At 41.4% G+C, this 24,248-nt stretch overlaps 1 protein-coding gene across 1 annotated transcript in view; it reads right to left on the reverse strand.

Moving 5' to 3' along the window:
* Window positions 1-226: 226 nt before the first annotated feature.
* Window positions 227-24,248, reverse strand: part of SHISAL1 (shisa like 1) — a 69,050-nt gene continuing 45,028 nt past the window's right edge. The window contains exon 5 of the mRNA XM_083860550.1: window positions 227-3,792. Coding sequence (XP_083716676.1) covers window position 3,792 — 1 coding nt within the window. The 3' untranslated portion in view covers window positions 227-3,791. The remainder of the gene's footprint in view (window positions 3,793-24,248) is intronic.

Consider the following 24,248-nt stretch of genomic DNA (forward strand, 5'->3'; position numbering starts at 1 on the left):
GGGGCCTTGGCCCCTTCCTCCCATCTCTAAATCCATTCTTTGGTTCAATAATCTTTCTTTTTCATTTTACTCTTGTACAGATTGTGGAGTTCTGGGGATTTCCTGCAGATGGAAAGGAAGCCACGAATTTCCAAGCTTTTGAAATACTTGTAAGCTCAAATCTCTGCAGCTATTCCAGACAGCCTTTGAAACACTAAAGCAAGTTTTATTACAGAGATTGGTTTACGTTACACTCATTTATTAAAACCTAAGGACATCTTTATAAAAACTACTGTATATAAAGACGAGAGCAGTGCAATAGCAGTGTAAAACACATTTTTTGGTTTACTTGGCAATCACTTTAGAAAGACAACATGATTCATAGTATGAAGTCAGAGAATGCTGCAAAAAATAGGACAGGATTAGACCAGAAACTAGATTAGCAAATCACTGGACACTGGCACGTATTGATTTCAAACATCAAGTGTTATGTAAACAGTATCATCATCATCAATAAAGAGAAATCACTGCAACCCTAGAATTTCTAGTTAGCTTAATTAGCCTAAAATAGTCTGCTGACTATGAAAATAGACTATTGTACTCTATATGTATTATCTTCTTAGTAATTTACTACTTTTGTAAAAGGAGGACTAGAAGAAGTGCCTGTCTTACAGAAGAGAACTTTTGAGGCTGAGAAAAGGTCTTTCTTCCCAACCAGTGGTTGAGGTTTTGTTTTTGTTGCTTTATTTTCCACACACAATCACAGGTGGTGGAATAGAACTGTATTTATGAAATCATTTTAACTTCACCTCTTCTTCAAGTGGACAGTCCTCATACAGAAATCACAGCTGTAGTAAAACTATAAAAACCAGGTGTCTAAAATAGCTGCTACAATATGCTGAATTATACATTAAGAGGCCAGATTGTTTTCACTCTGTTTTTTTTGTAAAATCCATAACCAGGCACGAAAGATTGTTAAATTACAACACCAAGTCCTGCACAAGCTTTATAACTTATCTCTTTATGTCCTATGTTATACACAGCAATTACTAAGAAGTTGGACACAGTTCCCAGTGAAACAGAAGAGAGGAAATTATTTGGACAGGGGAAGAGGCTTCTGGAGCAGGAAGGTCACTATTAGCCACTGAGAGAGACAGCTGCCATTGTCACATAGGGGGTGTAATGTTTGTAAGTATTAATTTCAGATCCCTTAATTTTCCAAACATATCAGGATGGACATAGAGGAAAACACAATTATTTTAATTCAGAAAGTTTCTTTTAGAGAAGGATTGCACTTGAACCGGTCTCTGTGCAGAAATAACTGAAAAGTTCATTGCATTTTATCTGGTCCACCAGAATTTTGATCAAGTAAATGCAGGGGGATATCAAAGCACAGCTACAGAGGTGGCTTTTCTCCAGTGTCCCAACACCAAAGAAGAAGGGCTGAGAAGAAATGGTGGTAGGGAAAAACGTAGTGCACTATTTCCCTTTAATTTAAGGCCCAACTAGCATTAGTCTTATCCAGGATCTTTTATTCTGCCCAAGTAGAGAGACTATCAGGTGAGTGTAACAACACAATTGATGAAAAATTGTTCACCAGCTACGACATGGATTTATCCATAAATTAATTGGTAGGCAAAATCAGAATTTCAGCCAGAGAGTATCTACCTTATATTAACTGGCTCTGTATAGAGAATAAAAGAAAACAAACAAAAAAAAAAGCACATCCATTACAAGGTATACGTGTACTAGAAGTAAAGCATAAAACTGCTCATTAATAACGCACAATTCCCAAAGGGAAAAAAACCCTTACAAAATACAGTAAGTCACACAAACCAGTATCTAATACAAATTCCTTTATGAACATAAGCTGTTTCCAAAGCTCTCTGTGGCAGTCATCACCTCACAATGAAAGTAGGTGCTGCGGGAAGGTTAAAGGGCCAGGCAGTCACTGCACAGCACCACACTGGTTACTGTGGGTATTTTTGGGGGGGTGTCTGCAGGGATTATGGATCTTGGAGCCAATGAGGAAGGGTGGAGGAGGCATAATGCTGGCATCACCTCCAGCTAATCAGTTTCCTTTGCTTTTCTTGGAGAATTCTTCGGGTGTGACACAGGTTGAACACCCCAGGTGTACTTTGGCAGCCCCCTGAGGTCTCCACAAGCTATGAGGGGTGTGCAGGAGATTCTGTGATGAGTGAATTTGGGGCAGGCTTCAGGCTTTCCTGGGGACAGGATGGCGTTTAATGCCTGCAGGGTGGCACTCCCACCTGTGAATTTGTTCTCTCAGGCACTGCCTGCCCTTGCTCAGTGATACCCAGCAGGTTTAGTTGTTGGTTTACTGAGAAAAGGGGAATGTATGTTGGTGTGCTACTCAATTTGGGATTTATTTGAAGACTGGGCTTCCACTCCTGTGGTTTCCAGCCTTGTTGGGTCATCCAACACTGTTTATTCCTTCATGGTTTTAGTCAAGTACCATCCTGAACTCCAGCAGCCATGAACTGACTCAGGTCACTGAGAAGAGTGTCCCCTTTGAGCTCAACAGAAAACTAAAATTCATTCACCCAAAGAGGTACAAAAGGAACATTTGATTATTCATTAACAAGGTGTTCCTCATGTTATGGTTACACGGTAAAATGTTACATGGTTGTTTTAAAGTTACTGAGATTTGCAGGACAAAATATTAGATGTGACGGATTAAACTGCCATTATCGTGGCTTTGTGTTATGATTTCCAAATGAACTCCTCTGATTTCCAGGTTCTCCATGCAAATATCTTAAATAAATGAATTTCACAGGATTTGCTCGTGTGACTGACACTCTATGATTTTAAAATAACCCAGGGACAGTCACATCAACCTATTGCAACCCAGGGATCAAGTGCCCCACACGCTGCTGTGGCAGAGTCATTGTCTTCCTGCCTTACAAATGGATTCTGAGACTTGCATGGGGTAAACTCTGCAGCCAGTCAGTGGCTGAGGGAATTGGATATTCTATTGCCTTGTAAAGCAAGGGGACAGTGGCATTATTGCTTTTGAAATACACAGTTTGTTGGGGTTGTTTTTTTTTTTTTTTTCTGTTTCTCTTTCAGCTTCAAGGAGAGTGGGGGTGGAATGGTGTTGCATCCTAATAAAGTTGCCCTCTTCAAGAACCTGAATTTAAGGTGGGCTCAAATGTCTTAGCAGAATCATTGCCAGTGATCTAAAAATGTGCATTATGGTTGGAGTGATTGCTACCCTGCAGTCTGACTCAATGACAGGGCTCTGCTTACCTTTGCAATGCATAGGACAATGTGCTTTAACAGTGATGTGGATTGCCAGCATCTACCCTATTGTGACTAAATGTTCACCAGAGAACTTTGGAAAAACTCACATTCAGGATTCTGACACTTAGGCTGAGATTAGGCTCAAATGGCAATTGATGGATGGGGAGGCAAAGAAAAGTTATCTACCAAAGGTTTGTCTTGTGGTCGTTTCCCGACTTTGTGTGGATTTGCCAGAGCAACTTAATTTTCTTCCTACTGAGCATTTTCACAAATATGATGCTTCCTTTCAGAGATAACAGTGTCAGTCTAGAATTAAAATATTGCTTACAACTACTTTCTCCTGGAGACTCTTTCTGTATCATTTGCCTGTAGAAGTTGTTTGAATGGTGTCTGTCTTCAGGTGACTTGCTCAGTCCTCCTCTTGTAGTCCTGCTCTCTCCTGCTTTTCCGTATTTTTTTCAGCTCTTGTAATTTAGTTGATTTTCTTGAAAGCTGCTCCTTGAAGTCTGGTCTTACCTCTCCCATCTTGAGGCACATCAATATTATTTTCTGGAAGACACAAAGCACAAATGGTTTCCATAATGTTTCAGAAGCACCCAACACTGAAGTTATTTCCTGTAAAGAAAAACTTCCAGTATTCTCAGCTGCAGATTTAATTTGTGGAGGCAAGAAAGAGGAAAGAGAAGCATGAGGAAGAAAGAGGAAGTGTTAAGAGGTCTCTACCTTCCCTTGTTAGTTCTGTTTGGTCTGGTGTGACCCTGTGTGTGCTATGGATGGCTGAATTCTCCTTTTCTTTTTTGATTCTGCATAGCCAGAGTGGGAGGCTAAGCTTGTTCATATTAAACTGCTCTTGCCTGCTTTGACTCCTATTCCTTTCCTATGATGAGAAAATGCGTTTCTATTTCCACACATACATGTGGGTAAATAATATATTTCTGTGTTTTCCTCACAGAAGTGTTTTAAGTCTTACTAAGCTTTCTGCTCTCAGCTTTCTGGACATTACAGCTGCTTTAAATCTTGTGCAGAGTGTGCCACTGACTGTGTGATCCATCCACAGACAGCTGTGGCAGGCTGCAGAGCACTGGGCTGCAGGTCCGGCTAGGGAATGTTTTGAGGCAGACTAAGATCACTGATCATAGTAACAAATTAGAGAAATAAATCTGTTTGTGCAAGAAGGTAATGAGTGCAAAGTGCACTATGCAGCCATTTGAGCCATACCTAAGCTCAACAGTGTTACCTTAATTTCAGATTGAGGCATTTTTCACAGTACTGTCCACCAGGGAGAACCTCCAGACAGAAATATGCAATTTTCTTACAACTCTGAGAGTTGAAGCCTTCACCCAAAACTCAGAGACCTGCCAAGGTTTGACAGCTAATTTCTTTCTAATAATCAAATAGCCTACATAGCCTTATCCATGTTAGAATTACAAAAAAAAAGCTGTTTTGTTCTGTCACTGTCCTTTTTTGATACTGGTAGAAATGCATATTAACACAACATGCAAACCTGCCTCTTGTAAGGTCTGCACACACAGATGAAGTTTAAAATGAGTTGTTCCTATCTAGAAGAGAGTCTCAGGAGACTTAGCTATAACTAATTAAAAAAACGCCTGGGGAGAGAGAAACTGAAGACTGTGAGTGCATACCATGGCTTGCAGTTATTTCTTCTCACTCTTTTGTAGATTGCCACGTGTGCTTCCCCTACTGTGAAATGCTTTACTAATCTATCTGCATAATTTAAATCACTGGACTGTTTGACAGGATGCAGTTTATTTATTTATTTTTGCTTTTAAATAAATGTTAAGAGATGAAGCAGATAGAGCAGGCATTGGTGTGTCCCAGGACAGAGTGCAATTTTAAATGGGGTTTTATTTACTCTTTTCCTCTACCTGAATGTCCCAAAGTTGCTGCTGGCCAGGTCCTTTTGCAGGTTAATGTAAAATCAAGAGTGTCATCAAGGTGAGAGTTACTAGAGTTACTGGACCCAAAGACCACAGTGAAGTTCATTAATATTTGTCTGCAGCACAGAAGCTCCAACATCCCTCCTGTGAGTAGCCTGGATTTCCTGCCAGCTCCTCTCATCTGTTTAAAGCTATGGGAGAATGAGTGGGAGGATGTGGACAGCAGAGCCAGCAACACACTCAGCTCTGAAAGCCTCTTCCAGCAAGTAGGAAACCCTGCATTTTCCAGGCTGGATGAGTCTGGGCCAAATCCACAAGCTTCTCCCTGAAACCAAACCCTGACAGGACAGTTGCTAGGCTAGAAGTTCCCCTTTCCCTACAAAAAATGAGGTAGGGTGTGTGATTGATTGATTGATTGATTGATTAACTGGGGGATGGATCAGTAAGGTTGAGAGGCACTGCTTCAGATAATTTTGCAATAGCAGGATGCTGTAAAAATACCTGCATTTTCCTAAGAAAGACAAATGCTAATTTCCACTTGCAGAAGTGTTATATTCCAGTCTCCCAACACAGCGTGCTTGGCAACAGAAACCCTTTGTTTGTCACTTCTGGTCACTTCTACAGGGTTTTAATGCACTTAGAGTTGAAGCCTGTGCTCTGGAGCTGGCCCAGGTTGCTCCTTTTCCCTGGCAGAGGTTGTTGTCACTGTACAACATGCCAGGCTGTCACTGCTGCTCAATGAACACTCAAGCCACATCAATGGGAAGGGAATTTCAGATCAGATATTGGGAAGAAACTCTTTACCCTGGCACAGGTTTCTCAGAGCAGCTGTGGCTGCCCCATCCCTGGAAGTGTCCAAGGCCAGGCTGGATGGGGCTCTGAGCAACCTGGGACAAGTGGAAGGTGTCCCTGCCCATGCAGGGGGTGGAACTGGGTAAGCTCTAAGCTCTCCTTTCCAACCCAAATCATTCTGTGATTCTGTGGTTTCCATTGCCTGACAAGGCAGCAGCCAACTAAAAGACCTCCTCCTCTCTGACAGCAGTAACTGTTTGGTGGCTCAGCTCTGCTGGAATGAAATGCCATCCGTTAGTAATGAAGGAATGATTCAGAGCCTCTGGAGGCAAGTTTTTCCAGAGATTTCTGCCATTTTTCTAACAAATGAGGTAAACAGTTGCCACATTCACCATCAGAAGGCCTCTGGTTAAAGTTGGTGTTGACATAAAAGTGCCTTCAATCAGCACAGTCACTTCAGACCTCAGATACACCCTGGACCCATGACTTGACACAAGTTTTGTGGCTCACACAAAGCTCACACGAAAGAAACCAGTGTCTCCAACTGCTGATTAAACTCAGGTTTTACTCTGGCATAGAACAGCACTACACTGATCTGAGCAGGGCTGCTGTGATCTGCGTCTGTTGAGGTTCTTCTGCAGTGCCTTCCAGTCTGGTCAGTGGGATTGGGAAGAAAAGCTTTTGCTCTCTCTGGTCACAGGCAGAGGTGGGATGCCAGGCTAACCAACAGCTTTCTGCAATGAAAAAGCCACTCTTGGTGGCTACACCGATTGTTACAGGAAATAGGAATGCTGGAATTGCTGGAAATCCTTCCCCAGCAAAGGAAGGATGAGGGAGGACAAAGCACAATGCACCAGACTTTGTAAAAGCCTCACCAGATTGAAAGGAAGGACACAAGAAATTAATTGCAGGACAAGCACTAAATGAAAAGCCATTCAGTTGTCTAAATGTATTTCAAACCAGAAAGAAATAGAATATAATCTAATCCCTCTGCCTGTGAAGTCTGCCAAAGAGCAGGGAAATAATTTTCACAGTTTGGCATCTGTAGACTCCTATGGCTGTGTTATACAGGGCATGTAACATTACATCCAAAATATATACTGAAAGGTTGCTTGGGTTACCAACACTAATTCTTAAAAGTTACAAAATTCCAGAATGAATGCTGCTGGTTCAATCTCAATTTGGCCATCTTGTTTGCATGAAAGAAAGTGGAAAATCTCAGATTTTTTTGGTGGGGCTCATATTTTTTTTCCTTTTTTTTTCCCCTCTCACTTTGAGAACATCAAAATAACTGCATGATTCAGGTTTTTCCAATGCAGAGGAAACTTAAACAACAAGAAAAATTGAAAAATTTGTTTCAGGCTGGCTCAGTACCCAAGAGACTGAATGTTCAGGACTTTCTAAATGGACAAGGAACAACCCAGCATTAAGCAGTACCCCTGGGTGCTGCCATCTTACCCTAAAGGAGCATTGGGATTACCTCTATTTTCATCTCCAGGCAGAACTATTTCACTTTTGATGGATCACAAATTCTCCTCTGGTCTAGCTGTGAAATGCATCCTGACACCTGCATGAGGTTCAGATGAGAGGAGGACCTTTAAGTGGTTGCAAATCAATTTTGTCACAGGCACTGTGTAAAATGACCACCATCACTGATAGCCACTGCTGATATTTCTAAATAATAGCTGGCTCAGGGAAGACAGATATCTGGTGCTTAAGAGTTTAAACAAGTGTCAGGTACTGGAAATGTTCAACTTGAAAAACAGGCTGAAATTCCAACTCCAGTGCTGTTCCTACTGCACCTGACAATTCTGCAAAAAAAAAAATGAGAGAAATGTCAGAATGTTTGAAAGCAAATACCTCAGGGTGGTGTTAAGGTTTAAAGGGAATAAATGTGCAATACATGCCTGATTCAGCAGAGTTAACAATGTTGTTTTGCAGGTGTGAAGAAAGCATTTGGATTATTTAAATTTCCCTTGCTTTATGCTTACAGCAGCCTATCTGCTCACAACATCATCAGCACAGTGTCTGTGAGGGCAGACACAAGGTGTGAATGTCACCTGCCAGGCTGTTCTCCCTTCCACCCAGGAGATGCAGGGTGACAAACAGGCATGTGCTGACTTTCCACCAGCTGAATCGCTTGTCCGTGTAATGGGAGCTAATTATCACCTTAGGGCATCATGTATTAAAAGGTGATTGCTGTCAGCAGTGTCTGACATGGAGCACTGACTGTTTACATGCATTACTAGAAAAGAAACAACTTGTGAAGCAGCATAATTTTGAAGAGGTTTCCAACTGAATAGCTTGTTCTGAGTGTTGGTAAGTCTGCTTTTTAAATTGTTTACCCATATTTGTTAAGACTCTCACCTCTTACAGACTTGTTTAAGCTTGTGTAACTCCCATAAGGGCTCAGGGGATATAACCCAAACTGCACACACATCATATCATATTATATATTATATATCATATCACTTCTGAGAGCTGCTCCCTGGTTTTGGAGGAACTTTAGACACTTTGGGAAGATCCTGTGTTGCCAAGGGACAGGCTGGCTTGGGCACAGAGAGCTGCTGGCAAATGTCAGGCAGGTACCTGCTGGTCCTGCAGAGGAAGGTTGGTGGTTCAGGGCTGCTCTCTGTGTCACAGGGACAGACAAGAACTTCAAAGATTTAAAGCTTATTTGCCAGATAAATCTGAAACCAATACTAAGACTTTCTAATTAACAGCTGTGTACCTCCCACTGGTGTGCACTCACTCATGAGTTATGAGTGGGTTATCGCACCAGTGGAGGGGCTTTGTTTGCCTCTTTAAAATTACTTTTAAATTTGATTCTGTGACTTTTTGTTGCTAATGTTGAGTCCAGAGATGGTTTTTAGAGGAACTTTTTGCCTATAGGATGTATTTGGGCTTCACACTGGTTTGGACTTGTGTCTAGGGCAGTGCTGTGATCTGGACTGCTCCCACCACCCTGCTCAGGTTGTATTCTGACTCTGTCAGTGGTCTTTTGTATAGTTGCATTTATTTTATTTTATTTTATTTTACCTTTTTACCTTTCTTCTTATTAAATTGTATCTCTGACTTGGAGCTTCTCACTCGTTTTGCTTTCAAACCATGACAGTGGGGAAAAAATTGCAGCCAGTCAGGAACTGGTTTTAGTTACAGCACTATGGTCACACAACCAAAGATCTGGCTGCTCTTTTGGGAAGTGGGGCTTAGGATCTGCTTGGATCCAAGGTCTGTCCTACAGATGGGTGCAGGAGGAGATTTGTCACTTGGAGTGAGACTGGAGAGCTGCTGCAGGCAAGGACTGGCCTCCTCCAGCTCCTTCCCCTGACCTGTGGGTGTTAAAACAGCAGCTGGCTCAACTTTTGTTGTTCATTCGGCTGCCTGGCCAGCAGACCAAAGCTAAGAGGGAAACTGGTTTCCTGTAGAGTCTCTGGAATTTCTATAATTGTGCAAATTAGATACATCTTTTGTCCCATCAGCTGAATTGGGTGGGAGAGGAATGAAACCACAACAGGATATAATTTTCTCTATTTTTTTACTAATAGGCGTATTTTACAATACTCACTTGCAAAGAGCAGTGAATGTGAAACCAATTGGGTTGCTAACATAAATAAACATTACTTACTGTAAATAATGGTTTCTGAAGTAATCCTATGCTCCTGAAAGTCAAGTATTTTTCAATTAGTAGCAGTGTTTTTCATTTGGTAGTTCCTGAATTGGTTGATACTCCTGAACACTGTTCTGGAAAGTAAAAACATCCAGGAGAACTTCTGAGGTTTGTTTTTATTTTAAATGGAAATATGAAGCACTCGAAGTTTGATTTACAAGTTTTGAATGGATGAACAGATGAAGGTTTGAGGATATAAACTGAAAGATGATCACTGAAAAGCTGTGGTTTTCCTCACTGAAGAGCTGCAGTCTGACTTTTCATGATCTGAAATGTTTTCTTCCTCCTAAGATCATTTCAGAAAAATACTCAAAACACCCCAGGCCTTCCAAAGTGTCTTAAAAGAGTGGATGGCCAGTTACAAGTAAAACTGAAAATTAGCTGGACTTACTAATTCTGCAGATATTTATGAAACTCTCATGCCACTATTGGGCTGCCTGAATCAGATGTGGCACCTGAGGCTGAAATTCATCCTGTTGATTACTTTTCCTGCTAATATGTGGCAGTCCTTTAACAGCAGATACACCTGAACCAAAATTTGTTTGTGTGATTCACAAAAAACTCCCAGCTCTGGTTTTGTTACGTAAACAGTTTGAGCTGCTTTTGAGTCTTTTCAAGACCCCAATGCATCATAAGGCCAAGCTGAATGTGGATGTCATGGGAGGAACTCCAGACTTATTATTCCACTTGAGACTGTACTCACTTTCACATCTTTTTCATATAACTGGAGTGACCAAATAGCTTTAATTGCACTCCTGTCATAAAGGAAGGTATTTAAAAACAGAGGGACTATTGCTAGAGGCAAGAGAGTGTTTTTTTTTTTTGTTTTTTTTTTTTTTTTTTTTTTTTTTTTTTCTCTGCTTCTTTAAGGTCCAAGGGTGTTCCTCTGGAAAGGAGATTTATTGCTGTGTGTAGTATAATTTAATGGCTACTCCAAGTAGTTTTAATTTAATGATACTCCAAGTGAGTTTCATCTCACCTAACAGCAGACATCAGAATGGGAAGATGAGTTAATTTCTAGAGAGTCACCTCAGGGTCCTTTATTGTCAACAGAAAGCAACTTTCCAGAGCTACATTATTGCTCCTCAGACAGGCTCCAAAAAAAACCCCAATAGTGCAGGAACCTCAGAGTCCCAAGCCTAACTTAGGAAATGAGAAGCCCCACTGGCCCCAAAAACTGAAATATAAAAATGTGCTGCACTAGTACAGATTTCTCTTAACATCATCCTCACTCTCACACTGCCACCTGCAAATATCCAATTTCCTATGTAAATACATGCAACTCTGTTTTACCATCCAGTATCCCTAAGTGGAAGGGTTTCTGTAATCTCCTTGTTCTGGTTTCCCTCATGTTTACTCATGACCAGATTTGATGAACATCCTGTAACATCCTAAAAGATTCTGATGGAAAACCCAAAGCCTGTAGGGTATTTCCTCAAACACAGCCACCTCTGGAAAGAGCAGCAGATTTCTATCCTGGAATTCCAGTCCTGGATTTATTTTTTTTCCCCTATTTCACAAACTCAGTGGCAGGAAAGGTGAATCCCTGAGGCTCATGACCTGCCAAGAGATGCTGCATGTCCCTGTGGCTGGAGTAATATATGAGCACTCTCTGGAGCAGAGCTTGATACTCAATTTTTTTCTTGGTACTGCTGTAAAAGCCCTTAAAAAAAATCTGTGAGCTTGAATTATTTCTGCATCAGTGGTAAGGACTGAGCTATCTCTGGTTTCAGCTCTATCCCAATTTCCCAAAAGCTGGTGTCACCAGCTTTCAAAATCTGTTCCTAGAGAGTGGTTCTGACATACCTCAGGCACTCAAATATTCTCCATGTGTGCTGAGCTCTTACACAGCAGTGCCAAACCATTCACCTCAGGTACAGGAGAGCACAGTGGAAACTACAGGAGGCTGCACAAGAGTGTGCCCTTCTGTGTTAAAATTCAGGTACAGGATAGGGGAAAAAGGCCTCCTTTTGTGCTGACTGACAATGTGACTTTAATAGATCCTCCAGAAATTGAAAGTGAGGTTTAAGAAAAAAAAAGTAATAAAACTTGGTATGTGATTTATGATGCAGCTTATAAAGACACTGCCCTCCCCTGCTCCTAATGCACCAAAAATACTGACAGGGATATTTTGAAAACCCACGAACACCAAAACTTTGGTTGAACAGTATTTCTTGACACAGAAAGAAGAGCACTTATAGAGCAGTCTGGTAACTTTTAATTTCTTTTCAATCAATTTATTTATAAATGAAGGACATAATTTAAAAGGCTGGCTGTGCAAGCTGTACTCAGTACAGCTCAGAGAATCTTTATTTATGGGGATGGTCAATTCTAAGTGTTGTAACAGGTCTTTGCAAGTTACAGCTGAGGGTAAATGAAACTCAGTTATGCAGGACAATGTGGTTTGTACCTTGGCATTAATTGGACAGAAAAGTTAGTGAGTAGAGGAGAAATGTGGCCAGATGTAAGGAATGGATGTGTTTATTTATGTATCTATTCATCTGGCCCACAGTTCCTCTATATAATATCTGACATTTTTTAAACAGGTGTAGCTTCATTTCTGTGTAAAATTCAAGAATAACCTACTGAGTTAAACAACAGCTCAGGCCAGCCTACATCAGGTGAATGTCCTGCTCTTTTTGCCCTAAAATCTTGGCACCAGCAAAATTCAATCTATTAAAATCGCTGCCTAGCCTGTCCTGATATCTGAGGGAGGCTAAAACACAACAGTTTTTGTGGAAATTGAACTGCTGAAACACACTGCAAGGGAAAAGGTGTCAGCCAAATATTAGATTGGAATGCTCTGGTACCATTTGCAGAGCTTTGAGGAGCTGACTTCTTTCAAGGCCCACAAAAGTCGGGAAAACTAAAAGCCACTGAGATTTCAGGGGACTTATGTTAGATGCAGGACAAGAGTTTCTCCCAGATTGGTTTGAAAGAAGGTGACAATGCTGCTTTACAAGGCAGATTAAATGAGTGTATTGCTTAAACTGGATCCCAGCTGGGTCACCAATAAATACTCCAGGCTCTTGCTGCCCTGGCAGGAGGGTGGGTGCTGCAGGGACATGGGGACACAACAGTGGAGAGAGAGGAGGAGGAAGGTGCCCAATTCCTGTGTGCCCTCCAACAACCAGGGAGCCCCTCTGGGTGCTGGAACTGCTCCTCAGCCTCTGCACTTCATTTGACTCAGGAAGTTACGCCCCTCCTCTTTCTTTCTTCCATTTCCATCTCTCTCCCCTGAGCAGGAATAATCTTCTGAGACAAGATGCATGTGCTGCTTCCCTCTGCCTTGCCAGAGGCTCAAATTGCTCCAGCTGCACAACCATCTAGTTTAGGAGGGAGGAATCAGTTTCAGCACTTGAGTTTTGAGCACCAAACCTGTGGTTTAGCCCAGAGCTGTGTATTTACTCCAAGTTAAATTAGCTTTTTTTATTTACCTCTGCACAATACAGGAGATTTTGTCATTTCTGGAAATAAAATGCATATTAATGACACATGAGAAAAAGTATTTTTTTGAAATAGTTATTCCTTTTACCAAGAGCTTTATTTTCTGCTCCCACTTTTCAGTATTAAGAGGGCTAGTCTTCTGAGTCAGAGCTCAAGAGAAAATATGTAGTAATTACAGTGTTGAGAGCTTTCATTGTAGGATGAAACCAGTCCTGTTTCCTGCAACTGTTCTTTCTGTGTATGTTTTTCTTTTCACAACTGAATTTGTGTGGCTTCTCTAGCAGCAGGAAAATTTAAACTACTTCTTTTAAAATAAGTTTCTGCAGATACTTAAAAAAAAAAAAAAAAAACAGAACAGCCTTTTAACATTAACAAAAGTATCAATAGCTAAAATCAACAGGAGTAAAGCCTTTGAAATTTAATCCTGTTTGGCTTCCTGTTGCAGATCCAGTGTATGTCTCATTGCACACAATCATCCAAGCAATAAATAATTTTTAACTTTGGTTCTTTGCAGTTGGGAGCAGAAGGGCAGCACCCACAACACCACCATTGGTTACAGCACCACATACTGGGAGTGATGTTAGAAAAGCAATTTTATGCAGAAATGCTTCTTCCCTCTTTCCTCCCATGTAAAAAAGTGATAGGAGAAATTGAGGTGTGCTGTGACATGGGGAAAGAGAAGGGGCCAAGGACTGTGGGCAATTTCAGCAGAGTGCAAAAGGCAAGAAAACAATTTCTCCTCTGTGGTTTTCTGAGCTGTGGCTGGTTTTACACAGAAACGTGTTTTGACGCCAGTGCTGGAACGGTGACTGGTTTATTATTTTTAAATTGTCTCACAGCTGCATCCAGATATGGGTGTGCTGGGCCATCAAATGTCCTGTGGCTGCAACAGGAACCTTGTGCATGGCTCAGTGACAGTGTATGATCCCTGCAGAGCAGCATTTCTTGAGTCACAGAGAAAGAAAAAACAGTGCTTGGTTGGTGGCACAGGACTGAGGAATTCCACTTGCTATGGCATGGTTTGAATGATAATTTATGAAGCTTAGAGATTTTTTTTGTTGTGTACCATTATGACTGCCAGCTGGTGGGTTATTCTTGTTTTGTTCTATGTTACTCTTCATTATTTGCCCTTTTTTTCTTTTTGCATCTGTGTGCACATTTCACACTGTGGATCTGTTGGATGTTCATTTTTTAATGACTGAAGTTTAAGCCTTTTAGAGCTGCCCAGTGATAACTGCAGCTATCATGTGTGCACCTTAACATTAGAGGAAAAGCAGAAAGGCTGTAAGGATTCAGGATGATTAATTATTAATTCCACACCAGCTTTTACATGCACACACTGTAACAGACCCCACTGCTGGATGCTCTCGTGTCCACTATCATCCCACAGCATTTCCACATAAAAAGTTGGAAGCCAGTTACATACAAAAATAATTTTCATCTCTTCACTGCTGCTACCACCACTGGGTCTCTGAGCCCAGAGAACCTGAGAGATGAGGACTGGGCAGGTGGTGCCAGGATGAGGCTTTGCCCAGAGATTCCCATTCTCTGGAGTGATTATGCAATCACTGCACAGCCCCACTGGCATCAGCAGCTATTATACAGCAGCTGCATAATCAGGCATTTATTGGAAGAGGTGGGGAAGGAAGAAGGCCACATGTTTGTCCCCTGCAGTCCTGAATGGCAGAGGGTGATACAAGTGGAGAAAAGCACTGAGAGAGTTTTGATGTGCAGCTGTTGGTTTGTGTTTTCTGACTGCTCAGTGAGCGCGATGAGTTTGCCATGCTGGGAAAACGGGATGCTTGGGTCAGACCAGCTCCCCTGCAGCTTCAGGCTGGGCCAGAGGGGCTGCAAAGCTGGGAAAGGCCCTGGGAAAGGTGCTGGGGACAGCACAGGGCTGCACAGGAGCCCAGGGGGGCAAGAGGCCAATGGCACCTGGGCTGTGCCAGCCATGGGGGGGCAGCAGGGCCAGGGCAGTGACTGTCCCCTGGGCTGGGCACTGCTGGGGACACAACTTGAATCCTGTGTCAGATTCTGGGCTCTCACAAGACAGACATTAAGGGGCTGGAGCAGCAGGAGGGGCTGAGAGAGCTGGGAGGGCCCAGCCTGGAGTAAAAAAAGCTCAGGTGGACCTTGTTGCTCTTTACCACTCTCTGGAAGAAAGCTGGAAACAGGTGGGGGACAGTTTCCTCTCCCAGATAACAAGTTGATAGGGTAAGAGGAAACAGCCTCAAGTCACCCCAGGGGAGGTTTAGGTTGGATATTAGGAGAAATTTCTTCACTAAAAGAGCTGTCAAGCACTGGCAGAGGCTACCCAGGGCAGTGGAGGGATTTCAAAGCCATGTGGCAAAGGATGTGGCACTTGGGGCAGGGGTTGACAGTGCTGGTGGAATGGTTGGACTCAATGACCTTAAGGGTCTTCTCCAGCCTAACGATTCTAAGAAAACTGATGTCGGTGTAAATCTTCTGGGTGTGCAGCCTCACCCATTCTCCAGATAAATCTGAATTTCGCAGAGCTGTTCTCTTAGGGTCCTCAGTTTGGCCACTTGTGCAGGCATAGCTTCCCATTCTTCCCACTGTTGCTTATGTTCCACAAGCTCCCTTGCCAATTTTAAAATCACTAGTAATGGGTGTTCTGCTGCATCTCAAGACGTTTCCTTGATCAACTGCCAACATTAAAAGAAATGCACATTTTGGAGGAGATGAGTCCCACTGGCAACTTTCAGCTGGATAAATGACTTCTTATAGACTCATCTTCCAGCATAATGTCAGAAAAATTAATCAAGCCAGGCTTCCAAGCAGTTTCATCCATTTTAAGATAGGTGGAATGAATAACCCTCTGGAAATGCCTCTTTCAATGTGTTAGTGAGGAGAACTAGTAGGTACAGGACTTTTAGATGGCTAAATTGACTGAGCTTATCCTGCTCTTTATCACCAGTAAAGATTTGTATAATTAGATCTTCCAGGTATTGGATATTTTGCTGTCTTTGTACAGTCCTCTGCTATCTGAAATCTCCTTGCCATGAAGAATTTACAGACTGAGCTCAAATTGCCTTTTAATGTTCTCTTAGCCTTGAGCTTCTTAAACTCCTCAGTCTGACAAACTTTCCAGAAGTCAGACAAGCTCTGCAGCTCTTGCTGGATGTTTCCCATCTGTCATTGGGATTTTTCCTGCTGCAGGCCTTAGGGAAGGTGGTGTTTCCCTCTAGCAAACTCTCACACTACTTGTGAGACAACGATTCCCTGTTTCTAATTGGGGAATTTATAATTCCTCTCCTCTCGGTGTACTCCAGAATTCCTTTTGTGTGTTTAGTGTGGGGAAAATTGATGGTGGGGAGAGTTACTTGTTGTGCCACTGGGTGTTTCAAACAGTTCTAGGATATTCTCTATCAGCAGAGCACTGGGGAGGGAGCTGTACTGCCACCCAAACCAAAATTTTACACGAATTACAACAGCAGCAGCACTGCCAAATATTTTCAGTGTGGCCCTCTGTACCCAGACAAGTTTTCCGTTTCCTCTGTCAGATGGAAGCACCAGGAGCTGAGTGGCTCACCCGAGCTCTGCGCAGATAAACACACCACAACCTTCTGAGGACTCACAGACTCCCACAGAAACAACAGCACTAATTCCAGCAGTCTCTGAGAAAGACAAAGCCAGACAATCCCCTAGCTCTTTTTTACTCATTTTTTTTTTAAACATTCCAGACCACATTTGCACTTATTTAACTAGAATAAAGGGAAAAAAATTTAACTGAGGAACTGATGCAGCTGTTGCCCTCACAACTGAAATTTATTAGTGCAATAAACACTGGAAGATTAAGAGTCAGAATGGGAAGACAGGGATTATTCCTCACCATCCTAATGCTTAATAAGGTGGTTTTTTTTCTTATTATCTCATTTGTCTCCAACTCCTTCAAAACCTGCCCCTTGCATCCAAGTATTGGATTGTTGGAGTGTTTCAGGTATTTCTACTTTTGCTTTATGTATTGCCAAGGAAAATACAGGAAGAATTAATCTGAGGCTGAAAACCAGCTTCTTTTTTATTTTTCAATACCATCTCAATTAGGGTAATATTTGTAACACAAAACCCCATTTTTGTCTTTTTGTTGTTCGTGCAAACACTGTGGCTCTTTTTAATTGGGATGCCTGTTTTTGTTGTGCTCTGAGAGGTTTCAGTGAATTAAAAAAAAAAAAAAATTGAGTCAACTCTCAGTCCATCATGTAATCTTCTTTAAAATGCCTTAAAATGCAAATTAGGCAGGTGTTTCTTCTGGCTGCTGTTAACTCCAGAAGTTTGGGAGGTTTTTGGTGAGGGAAAGGCTGATCTCTGGCTGCCTTCCACTCCCAATTCCTTCAGAAGGATTTTGGTGAGGCTGTGCTAGGGATGAGCAGGTAACAGGTGCTGGGTTCTTGCAGCTCGCTGTGACTCACCACTTCCCAAAGCCTGTGAATGCAACAGAAAATTACCCTCCCTCCCCCTCCTCTGCGTGAGTGACTAAAGTCTGTATCGCTAATCAACGCAGAATATAGCTAATGACTGCTTAATTAATTTTTCTGTAATTCCTGATGAAGCTCTACTGCAGTTTCCTTTCCCACGTGCCAGCTGTGATTTCCAGCAGACAGGAGGAGGCAGGCTGTGTGCAGTGTGCTCAGCAGAACTCAGCTCAGGGATGTGATCAGCTCCTTAAAACACACAATTTCCTTAACTGGGATGACTTAGTGCATAAATTCCACCCTGATGTACCAGAGCACCAGTTCTTCACGGAGGAAAATTGTGGGTGTGGAGCTTGTTCCCTCTCCAGATTGGAGCCCCACAGTCATTTTTGCTGTGCAAACACCTTCCCATCACTGCCTTCAACGTTTACTGTCAATAGTTCTGTCTCCTCAGTCATTCCACCTGTGAGATTCTTGTAGAGCCCAAGTAAAGGATCCCATTGCACAGAAACAGCAGGAAACAGATAACCCCATTGGGAAGTGAAGTGAGTAGCTGATTTCCACACATAACCACTTTTTACACATCTTTTTCACCTTCCTGTATATTATGATGGGTGCCAAGTTCCAACCAATTATTCCTCTGCTGCTCTGTGAGGTCTGCATAGTCTTGTGTGCTGATTAAATTAATTTTTAAGTTGTTTGAGGCAATGTGCCTCCCTTGTTCTGTTTTGGGATCATGTGGATTAACATTAGCAGTGTTTCCAATTGTGTTCCAGTGACATGTCATATTCCTGCCATTTCATGTCTTCCAGCTGGTTTTATCTTCTCTGCATTGCAAATTTCTGAGAAACTTTCTGAGTGGATTTCAAACTCTCCTCAGAGGTACAGCTTTTCTCTGCAGTGAATTGGAAGTGTCTGTGCATATTTATTTCTGACAGTGTTGATCATGTAATTTCCCCAAAAACCTTTCAAGTTCCTGAAAATTGTTTTCTGATTGACATCAGCATTGTCTCATGTCTCAGTGAAGAGTGTAGTGACACAAATTTCAATGCTTCTTGATCTACTCAGCTTTTGAGACTTAAACAGCCAAGATATATCTGGTATCTTGCAAATAATGAAAATCTGTGTCTAATTTCTAGTTCTTTTCTTGAACTGTTCAGGGAAACATCATTATAAAAACCAAGGTCATAGAGACATGTTTTAGCACTTTGCTGATGAAATGACTACTGTGGTTGTTTTCATCATGGTCTCATTAGGGGACAGAGACAATAAAAGTAATGATGTGGTAGATTCCTGACCTCAGCTCTCACTGAAAATAATTGTCTGACATTGTTACCATTTATGGTCCTGCCTTCAGCATTATCATGTAACTTGTTGATGATTTCATTAATGTCTGGTATCCCATAATATGCCATCATCTCACAGAAATTTTAGCTTACTTAGAAGATCTTCTGCTACCCCATAGGAGGATTATTTATGACATGTGGCTTTTTGTTTAATAATAACAACTGAGAATAAGAAATAGGTCAGCTCAGGATCTTCAGCTCTATTACCTGCTTGTTCCTCCTTGACTTTGGGGAGTTACTTGTTTTTCAACATCCGAAATATACATTGGGAGTTCATTTTCCAAGGTGAAAGCAATGGCATCTTACTTCAGAGTCTCTTTTCCCAGTTCTGTTAAAAGCACCAAAAGTGTACAGAGATAGTTGTTCTGCAGGTATTTTAAGTAGTTCTCTGGGGCATAAACTACTGAAGATGGGCAACATCCTGTCTATATATTTTTTTTCATTTTTATTTTTGGAAAGTGCTTTCTTTCAGTTCAGAGCAATGAATTACACTAAATCTGCTACTTAGAAATCCTGTTGCCACTTTGCACAAAATAAGGATTGTGTTTAGAACATTATCTACAGCTCCTCAGCACCTCCCCTTCTATTCTGTCCACCCCTGGAAATACCTTTGGCTGATGCTAAACTTTCTCTGTTGTACTTCAGAACCCAAGTGAGGATGTTATTTTATTTTTCTGTGAATATTTAAAATGTGTAAAACATTACTCAATTACTACTAAGCATCTCACACCTAAGAGGATGCCAAGGGTAGGTAGGACTTCTGTAACTACCAAAATACTTATGGAGTCTTTTCAAGTTTACTGCTTTCTATTGTGACAGAGGAGATGGAATTGGCTGATACAGTTTGGGATGTCAAACTCCTTCCTGTGTGATGCCACAGTGTTGTGACATTATGCAGTGAAATTGTGGGCTTAATTGGAGTGTTCTGATTTCACATAAATTTTATGCTACTTCAGTAGTGTCATTCCATATCTGTATCATGGAGATGAGATAATGATCTCACTGCAAAAAAAATTCTATCCTGAAGAGATGAGAAAATTTAAATACGAATGTTCAGATCTGGTTTCCAGTAATTTTACTAGATTTCATTTCTCAGCATGAGGAATTCATTCAGCAATAGCACTCAGATAACCTTTTAACCACTTGTTTTTGGCCTAATTATTATTTTCCCACAATCCATTATCATATTTAACTTAAACTGCTTCAACTGTACAGTCCCTTTAAAAGAAAGATTTTCTTGAAGCTGATGAATGCAACAGTCCCAACTCAATGAAAAGGCTGAGAAACAGCTGAAATAGGAACATCAATCAGCCCACAGGCCATGGATCTGAAGTTAAGAATTCAGAGAAATCAATATGGAGTCTATAATTTACAGAGCCAGAGGAAAAAGGAGAATGGCATGACATGAACAATGTGTGTACTACATATGTATCAACAAAAGATGCAGTTTATGCATATCAATGTACACAAAGATTTAGATTGAATGGGACAAAAACCTTCTATCCTGGCTTAACTTCACATCTTAACAGCAAATTTCTAAACACAAGGAAGAAAGCAGGTACTGAGTAACCTGAATTATTTAAATGCAAATGATGGAACCAAAATCTCCCAATTTTTTTGCATGTTGTATCAAGGTAAGCAAACAAGACTCAGACAAGACTCAGACACTGCAGATTTTGACGTGTTTCATTCCAAGCCTGCTGTGTGTTTGTGCTGTTGGTTTCCTGCTCTGATGTGCTGGTTTGGGCTGGGGTAGAGCTAATTTCTATTTTTACAGTTATGCAGTTCCCAGCAAGAAAGGGATAAATATTTAGAAGAAAATGCATTCAGCAGTATCTGTTATTCTAACCCAATATATTCCAAAGTCACTGGAGGCCCACAGATAATGGTATATGTAGCCTCACATACCTAATCTTTGGGTACAAAGATTTTTCAGGTGATGTCAATGTCAATTCCCAGACAGTTCTTTCAAAAAAAGCACAATACAAGTATTCAATTTTATTTCTTTTTATCTTTTTTAAAAACCCAAACTACTGGTCCTTTGACGTGCCATATTTAGTCTAATATGAAAATTGAGGTAGGGGGTCTAAATAATAACTGTGCTTGGCCTTATGATGCAAAATTCTGCACCTTTAAAACAGCATCATCCTATTCCTATTCAGCAAAATAATTCTGCAAATGTAAAATTGAGATCTTATTTACTTAAAATGGAAGGAAGCAGCTCTTTTTCCCTTGCTCACTATAAATAACTTGTAGTGAGAGCAGGTTCTGCACAAACTCCTCTGTCACCACAATGGCTCATGATTTTGTGGACTGTGTGCAGTCCATTGATACCAAATTTTGAAACAGGATGTGAACTATTGCTGCAGCACCAATGTCCTGTGACACAGATTAAGATTGCACCTCTTACAAGTAAGTCACTGAAGGAAACACTGCAGAGATAGTTCACATCCTGTTTCAAAATTTGGTATCAAAGCAAATTCTTTCACATGGTCTTTCTAGCCACCAGCAAAATATTTATGGGGGTTTTGCACAGTTGTTGTGGACGTGCTCAGCTACCTGCTGGCTCCTAAATTGTGCCAGTATTTTTATAGGCTTTATTCTCTCTGAAGAGGTGTCAAGTAGCAGGTGAATAGCAGCAGGCTGGAAACAATTCTATTTGTTGTCCAAAAGACAAAGTGCCCCAGAGGGATCCGCAGCAAAAGCAGATTCCAGCCTTTAATAAGGGAAAGTAAAATAGACTTGCCTTTGCCTAATTCATTCCAGCTGTGTAAAGGAAATAACACGGGCTAACCCTGCAGGGCTGATACCTTTCCTGATTCAAGGGGAGCAGCAGGTTTCTGAAACTGAGAGTCATGGAGCACATGTGTGATCACAGGCAGTGCCTCTGCCTGCTGTTGTGCAGAAAGGCAGGGAACACAGGAGCAAATGTTGGAATTCAAGGCAGTATTTTCCCTGTGATTTGCATCCCTGATGGAGGTGAGGAGGAGTTTAACATCAGCAGAGCAAGGCTGAGGGATCAGGTCTCCCTCTGACACTCAGAACACAACACAGCCACACAGGACCTGGAGGAACGCTGCCAGGCTGCCCTGGCCCACACCTCTTAATGTGATCTTCTTCCTCTTTAATCTGACCATTTTAATTATTATAAATAATTCACAGCATCCCCACAGCCGTGAGAACCAGTTGTTTCAGCAGTCAGGAGGATTTCCATTCCCCAACCTGCAATGTTTCATTTTATCGCCTCCCTGGCTTTTAACTTTGCTGAGCAGTAGGAACAATTTGCTTGCTGTGGTTCCATCATCTCCAGCTGTGAAAGCTCTTTCAGGTCACCAGAGTACAGGTCCTCCCTCAGGCCAGGGAGTGTGGCAGGGCCCAGTATGGGAGAAGCCACCATGGTTTGTAGGAGGGGCAGCTGTAGCCCTGGTTTTGTGCCTGAGGTGTTTTGGTTTTCTGAAATTCTTTTCCCAGGGAGTTTTCTGTAAACAGGAGAAATGTTTTTGTAAACTGTACTATGCTATCCATTCCTTTCCCTAGGAGGGACTTCTTCTTGATGTCCTTCTGGTCTGACCAATGTGATTGAAGAGGTTTGTCTTTGTGTCACCAATCAAACTGGTCTGTGCATAATAGTATAAAAGGGAGACACATCCCAAAAATGAAGGAGTCATTTTCAGCCTTCTGAATCTCAGAGTCCGTGGTGTTGTGGTGTAAAACAGCATCAGGCATCCACCACCATGGCCTTCAGCCCACACAGGCCTCAGGCAGCCCTCAGATGGTTTTCATACTGAAGAAGAAATCAGCATTAGTTGGGCTGCAAAATCCACACGCTACAGGATGAAGCAACGTTTTAGTCCAAATGGGGTTGGACTCTCCTCTGAGATTAATGATTTTCCTTCCTATCCTGGCACAACGCTGCAAGAGCAGCCAGCAGCTTTGCCTAATGGATTCCAGACCTCTTCACTTGTAATGATGTTATGGCTATACATGGTTCTCTTTGTCTCAAGTAAACAAGAAAGTGAATCTCTGTGACAAAACATCATAGGGATGGATGGTTCTATCCACTCTATACTATTATTTGCTTGATTTTTCCCTCTGACACACCCAATTCATTGCCAATTCATACCACTTAAAGTAGGGCAAGGAAAGAAATGCTGAAAGATAAAACAATTACATCATTTTTTTAATCCAGGAAAATCTGAAAACTGCTTTACAAACTGTAGGTTAATCCTTCTTGGGACAGTTCCTTACACTGTCAGTTCTCTGCAGTACCCAAGGGATTTGCAAGAATCACTTTCCTATTATCATCATCTCGTGTCTTCTAGAATGGGCATATTTTTAGCCCTTCTCAGATGAATGTAGTACAGGAAGTTAACAACTTCAACAACATCTGTCATCACGAAAACTTGCAAACTGGTTTGGAAAATGTTTTTAATGTGATTTAAGTTTTGATGCCTGGGGGTATATTCATACCTGTCAGGATTAAAAGATCTATTCTGCATTTTCAAAATGCTCATCTGTACACAGGAACCATTCTTATGATATTATATGATATCATCTGTGTGTATATATATATATTTACACACACATAGTGTGTTTGTGAAGTGCTAAAGAAAGATGCTCGTTTTCCCTACAAACAGAAAAGCTGGGATAAGTTTAGGACACATTAAAATGGCAACAGAAACTGAAAAGTTGTGTTTTTTCTTAGACTAGAGACCTGGAGTGTTACCAAAGTAGGTGTCATAGTCTAGAATAATAGAAATGCAGGTAGAAAAATTCAAACCAGTCTTTTAATAGACTCAGTAATTTTAAAAATGGAGACGAAAATTACAAATCCAGTAAGTGTTCCCTTCTTCACTACAATAGTATAGTTACATTTTGAGAAGGCACTACTGAGGTCATTCATCAAATATAGACTGCAGCAAAAAAATCAGGCTCTGAAACTAGGCTTAATTTCTGTAGGGCAAAATTATCATATTTTCATCTATATAACCTGCAGATTATCTAACAGAGAAATAAATAGCCAGGCAACCCACTCCCCACTGTTTTAGCAATTGCTGTAGTACACAAATCTGTCATTTTCTGAGGGAGCTGTTTACTCAAAATCTTCTTTTGAATGCTAAACATCTTGCCTGTGATCACCAGTGCCTATTGCTATTTTTTCTGTATCCAACTCAGACTGAATCATCTGTGCTCTTGGTTCATGGGCTCCAAATCCAAAAAGTTGCAGGTTACAAGAATGAAAATATGGAAGCTCATGTAGTGTTTTACAAGCTGAAATACAGGGGGTAAATAAGGTTTTCATAAAGGAGCATCTACTTGTTTCTTCCACTGAGCAAGGAAAGGACTAGGAGGGAAAAAAAGGAACAATTTGAGGGGAGCATAAACAGCTCACTGGGGAAGAAATGAGTGTTACTGGAGT

Source organism: Zosterops lateralis (genome assembly GCF_965231275.1).
Source record: "Zosterops lateralis genome assembly, chromosome: 4".
NCBI lineage: Eukaryota > Metazoa > Chordata > Aves > Passeriformes > Zosteropidae > Zosterops > Zosterops lateralis.